Source organism: Dendrobium catenatum, unplaced genomic scaffold (genome assembly GCF_001605985.2).
Source record: "Dendrobium catenatum unplaced genomic scaffold, ASM160598v2 fragScaff_scaffold_133, whole genome shotgun sequence".
In the NCBI taxonomy this organism is placed as follows: Eukaryota; Viridiplantae; Streptophyta; class Magnoliopsida; order Asparagales; family Orchidaceae; genus Dendrobium; species Dendrobium catenatum.
In genome coordinates this window covers 3,463,321-3,469,573 of record NW_021318595.1, presented here as the reverse complement: position 1 = coordinate 3,469,573, position 6,253 = coordinate 3,463,321, and the positions used below count along the sequence as shown (strand labels likewise).

The following is a 6,253-nucleotide window of genomic DNA, read 5'->3' as shown; positions in this document are numbered from 1 at the left end:
TTCTACATCGTGGTTTCAGGTTTAGTCGTTCTGATTCCTCGCTTCTTCTTTAATCCAAAAATAATATTCAAATCTTTCTCTTAGTCTATGTCGACGACATTCTTGTGACAGGTAATAATTCCGACAGCATTCAGCATCTCCTTCGTGCGCTACACACTGAGTTCGCGTTAAAGCAGTTGGGAACCATCTCCTTATTTCTTGGCATCAAGGTTCTTCATACACAGAATGGATATTTCTTGACACAGGAACATTATGCCAATAAACTCATCCATGACGCTGGATTTGATCAGTGCAAGAACGCTCAGACACCGATTGCTACTGCGACATCCAAACATCAGTCCGACTCACCTCCGTTTCACGATCCTTCTCTCTACCGCCGCCTTGCCGGGTCGCTTCAGTACTTAACTATCACTAGACCGGATATCGCATTTGCCACCAATCAAGCTTGCCAGCAAATGCACCAACCAACAGAACAAGACTTTAAGAATCTCAAGCGGATCCTTCGGTATATCAAAGGAACTGCACAACTCAGTCTTCCCATCCAACCCGGCGACCATCAACTTCAAACGTATACCGATGCGGACTGGGCATCAGATACAACTGATCGGAAATCTGTCACTGGTCATTGTTCCTTTATTGGACCCAATTTAATTTCTTGGTCCGTTAAAAAGCAAATAACGGCCGCAAAATCCTCAACAGAGGCTGAATATCGCGCTTTGTCAGCCGCTACTTCTGAAGCGATTTGGCTTCGGAGACTCGCCGACGAACTGCAGCTATCTCAAGCAGCTCCGACGACTATCCATTGCGACAACATCTCCGCAATTGCCATCGCCAAGAATTCTGTTTTCCATGCCAGAACAAAACACATCGAAATTGACTACCAGTTCATTCGTCAGCATATTCACGATGGCAACATTCATATTCAGCATATTCCCTCTCAACAGCAAATAGCAGACGTCTTCACAAAATCATTTTCTACTCCTCGTTTCAACTATCTTCGTTCCAAACTAACCATCCGCGAACCGGATGCTCAGTTTGAGGGAGGATGTGAGACGAACACGTCTGTATAGCTCATTATGTATCTTATGTTATTTACAATCATACACATGTATTTCTATATATATAGGCTCTGTAATAAGCTTTCAGATAATAAGATTAATTTCCAATTTTCTCTCCTCTTTGGCTTCTCTCTGTTCCGATCCTTCTCATCTTCCTCAGCTCTCACAGATATGTTGGAAAATAGTAAAGCTTATAACAGTTGAATTTAGGTTCATTTTGATTTGCAAAGCTCAAGTTGGAGCTTCCATGAAACTTAATTTAGGCTTCGTTTGGGATGACTTTCTTATTGCTTCTTAAAGCAGCTTTTTAAAAAGCTACTTTAAGAAGCAATAAGATCCCAAACGAAGCTATAGCCTCTTCCTATCCCTTGTGTTTCTTTATTTGATCTTTAACTGTTTGATACAAGCCTTACAAATGACTCTACATAGATTTTAATTGTGAGTCATCTAGCTCTTTCACTTGCTCAATTACATCAAGATGGAATAAAAAGTCATGTAATTAGTCAATGATATACGTAAGATACCAATTGATTCAACAAAAATCTTGGCGTCTTATCTCTTGCATCATGATCATTGGTGGTGTATCATCCATCACATACAAGTCCACCAAATCAGCATCCATCTTAAAGACTTCTGTTTTGATTCAAATTTAATCCTCCCATTGACTTAAATTATCATAGACTTTTTGGTCTGGAATCTCTCTATCTTAATCTTTTTTGTCTCATTAAAACAATGATTGATATTGAATATGCTCTTCGGGCTTCATCTAATGAAGAGATGACATAATTTTGTTCTTAAATTATCAGCCGAAATTTTCTTCTGTCCAATATAATAAAATCAGCTATCTATCTCTATTATTTATTTTTTAAGAGATGAAAACAGAACCAGACATAATAGAAAAGAAGACCAATAGCAGACACAAAATATTACAAGCAACTTCTTTGTCATTATATAGAAATTTTAAATTAAGATTTATCATCGATTGTATATTATGTCGAAGACTTGTTTTCAAGCATATATATATTTACAATTAAAACAACTGTGATATGTTTTTTCAGAAAATTTCAATATAATTAGTTAATTAGAACTAGCTCCAAATAAATTTTCCAAAATGAATCTGCAACAAAAAGCTTCCACCAAGTAGAGAGAGTTAGAGAGAGGATTCCAAATTCAAGCAATTCAGCACTACTCAAAGGGAAATAGAGAAAAATTCCTCCAAAATCAGATTGAAAGAAAAAAGGAAACAGCTTCCTTAAAATTCATTTCAGACAACTTTCGTTTATTGCAAACATAGCGATTGAGCCGTAGAAGGCTTGGATTCATCCAAAATTCCACAAAACGGTGCCAACAGAAAGAGGGAGAACAGAGGTTCTAAAAAAAAGGGAAAATCAGCAGGTTTCAATCAATACAACCTTCTTCATATGTTCCCATCTCCGCAAGCGACAAAAGCACATGGACGGCTTCCACCCACCACCATTTCCTAGCAGTACGAAGCGAGAGGGTGGAAGCGGCGGCGAAGCAGAGCCGAGCGAAGTAGCGAACAGAGCAAGCGAGGCACGCGTCGAGCGGCGCGGAGACGGACACAGACGAGCCGCCGCACGCGCACGGCCGAAATCCGAAGCCGGTCGGCCGCGCTCCGCTTCCGCGATAAGTGGTAGCTTCGCAGAAACAGCCGCCGCTTCTCCATGTACTGATCGGGGAATACCCACTCCGCCTTCAATATTTCCGCGTTCTCCATCGCCGACGAGGAATTGAGAGAAACTTAGGTCAGACTTTGCAGGAGAAGGAGAAGGAGAAGGTTCACTGAGATGAGAAGGAAATTGGCGCCTTTCGAATTTTCCCTTTCCCCGTCCTTTATTTTTTTTTTCGCGTCTGCTTTTGCTCCGCCCGGCTTTTAGACTGCTCCCGTTTTCTACGTTGTTATATGGAACGTGTATGAAAGAAGCTTCAGTATTATTTACTTTCAACTGGAAAGCTTGCGAGGGGAACGCGACGAAATGAGAGGAAGAAAGGACGGATCGGGTAGATGGACTGCTCTAGGGGTGCAACGAGTCAAGCCGTGCTCGCGAGCCGCTCGGGGCTCGGACTCGTTAAATTGGCCTCAACGAGCCGAGCTTATCCGAGCTCCGCAAGTCCGAAGCCTCGACACGAGTTCCAGAGCTCGAATGCTAAACGAGCTCGAGCTCTGGACGCTGGGTCTGATCGGATTCGTTGGCTTCGTTGTAGCTCGGGTCCGAGCGTGTCGCGTTCGCGTTGCAGGAGCGAGCGAGCCGCTGGAAGCGGGAGCGAGCGCCGGCTGCGTCCGGTGAGCGGGCGGCAATAGCATCTGGAATCGGGCGACGCGCGGAGCGGCGGATCGGGAGTTGGGCGGAACCGGAGCGAGCGCGATTGCGGGTGCGGGATCGGGCGTAGCGGCAGGATCCGGGCGCGCGGCACTGCGTTGGATCGAGCGCGGAGCGTGCCGGGATTCTGCGCGCGGGCGGAACGGAGCGGGAAGGCAAGCGAGCGGTCATATTAACGCGTTCTGCGAGATGCTCGACGTAGACGCGCTCGACTCGACTCGTTTCCTAGACGAGTCAGAGCTCGAGCCTCAGTATTTGGGCAGTCGAGCTCGACTCGAACACGCCCTGGCTCTGAGCTCGACTCGACTCGTTTGCAACCCCTAGACTATTCACATGTTTTTATGCTACCTCGGCTTATGCAGCCATAGTGGCCTTATCTAAATAAATTATTTATCCTATTTTTTTATTTTTTAATGATAAATAATAATTTTATGAAATGTATTACTAAATTTTAGGTTTATAGAAATAATTTTTTTTCTTTTTTTTCAAATCAGAAAAAACTAATGAGATCTTTTGACATTATATATTATTTTACTTTAAATCAATTATCTCAATTTTTTTTGAATATATCATAAAAATATATATATATTTTTTTTATAATTAAGAGATATTTGCTTGACTAAGAAGTTATTTAGTTTGTTCAAAATTAAATAAAAATAATAATCACATGGACTTCTTTTATGCTCATTCAAACAATATCAAATATTCAAATATATTACTTTATTTTTATTTTGTATTTCTTTTACTCTAGATTTCTTTTTTAGCAAATCAAATATCCCCTAAAACTAATGTTTATAAAGGGTGGGGGCTCCTCTCTTGTTAGTTTCATTCCTATAAAAATCACATGAATAGCATTAATCTTGCTGTATCCATTTTTCTATTTGATCAAGCATGATTTTAAATTCAAACCATATGTCTTAGGACATCTTTGTTTGACATAGCTTTCTTAATATTTTTTAAAGCAGCTTTCCAATATAAAAATTTCTAATCAAAAAAATTCTTGTACTAGAAAGCTATTGTATAAAGTAGTAAGAAAGCTATCTCAAACAAAATATTCAACCGAGTTGAACCAACTATTGACATTCAATCATGGCCGCACATTCATTTTCGCACAATTTATCTAAATTTTTTTTTTTCTAAAGTTTTTAGAACCACCACATAACTTGGTTTTATTAGCTATTTATAATAAATGCTTACTCTCATTTTTTTGGGGAAAGTAATGCTTATATTTCAATACAAAAATGAGGTCCTATCATCGAGGATTTTTAGTGGAACAAATTATTTCCATTAATACAATCGTCTGAATTTTAACACATCAAAAATTCAGTTTATCGAGTAAATAATATATATATAACTTTATTGAAATATCCAAAATTTTAATTGAAATAACAAAAATACTGTTTTTATTAATATATAAATAATTACATTTCCATAAATTTAGGAGATAGAGTTCTAGTGGAGAGAATTATTAGGCTTAAAAAACTATAAAGCAATCACTACCACCACTATTACCCACAAACATAAGTCGACAAATATTTACACACGCATTCCTTAACCAATGTTGATGCCTAAAACCATTTGTGGACTAATGTCCATGCTAGACACCTATCTATCAACATGGATACTCCTCGTTGCCATTGCCCTTTACTAGGATTTGACAAAAATTGATAACCACAATTGTTAATGTCCTCCAACGCTCGAAAATGTCTATTAATTAGGGGTGTAAGTGAGCTGAGTTGGCTCGTGAGTCAGCTCGAGCTCAACTCATTAATGAGCTCACGAGTCGAACTTATCAAGCCACAAGTTTGAGCTCTAGCATTTACTCGAGCTCATATATAAAATGAGCTCAAGCTCAGGCTGAGCCTGACTCGACTTGAAAGCTCGTTGAGCCGCTCATTTAACTTAAAAATGAAAGTGCTCAGATGGCACTTGAAAGTTCGTTAGGGATGTTAAGCCATTATGAACTGACCCAAGGCTAACAAAGAGAGAGGTGAATTGGATAACTTTAAAAACCAAGGATAAAACTCAAACCAAAATCACCATGGAAAATCAACGATGCGGAAATTAAAGTGCAGAAGTAAGGAAAGTAATAAAGGAAAGAACACACCGGATTTATAGTGTGGTTCGGTCAAGCCTTGACCTCGTCCACTCCTTGGAGGCACCGTCCAAGTATTGCACTAAAACAAGTGTCCTCTCATTTTAGCCCCCACAGCTAGGCGGAGAAGCCCTTACAAAAATCACTTCCACCTTCCCCAGTGGGGCGCGGATCGCCGGGTCCTTTGACACCAAAGAGATCTTCTTCTTTGGTGACTTACCTCGAAGACAAGTCTTGAATCCGGATGGTACTAAGGTGCGAGTTCGCCTGAGCAACCGTGTGGAATCCCCTCCACACTCCCTTGGTACAAACCTTGCATTAAGTGAGCTCGTTTTGAGACTTCTATATAAGCTATGGCAAGGCACTTTTGTAAGTGTTTTTGGCGAGCCATTGTAGCTTCGTTCTTGTGGGGAAGGGGAAACTTGAAGAGAGAGCTTAATAATCGAGTCAATCTCGAGCTTTCCAAATGAGCTCCAACAATCGAGTCGATCTCGAGCCAACAAAATTTGTTAACGAGTCAAGCTTGAGCTCAATCAAAATTAAATAAGCTTAGTTCGATTAGGCAGAAACTCAGCTCGACTCGTTTACACCCCTACTATTAACCAACTTTGACACTCACCATGGTTACAGCCTAATGCCAACAATCTACCAACACCTAAACCATCACTTGAACCTAACACCATCTATAGACCATGTCCATACCACTCCCATCTTTTGACAATCTACATCACCCATCGCCTAAACCCTAAATTATAAAG

At 40.4% G+C, this 6,253-nt stretch overlaps 2 protein-coding genes across 2 annotated transcripts in view; one reads left to right on the top strand and one right to left on the bottom strand.

The window, feature by feature from the left end:
- Window positions 1-1,070, top strand: part of LOC110100908 (uncharacterized mitochondrial protein AtMg00810-like) — a 1,283-nt gene extending 213 nt beyond the window's left edge. Inside the window, exon 2 of the mRNA XM_028698909.1 lies at window positions 112-1,070. Within this exon, the coding sequence (XP_028554742.1) occupies window positions 112-1,070 (959 nt within the window). The remainder of the gene's footprint in view (window positions 1-111) is intronic.
- Window positions 1,071-2,316: 1,246 nt separating this feature from the next.
- Window positions 2,317-2,931, bottom strand: LOC114580680. Its single transcript, XM_028699002.1, has one exon. It carries the CDS (start codon window positions 2,794-2,796, stop codon window positions 2,539-2,541), a length of 258 nt encoding a protein of 85 aa, XP_028554835.1. The 5' UTR covers window positions 2,797-2,931; the 3' UTR covers window positions 2,317-2,538.
- Window positions 2,932-6,253: the final 3,322 nt, after the last annotated feature.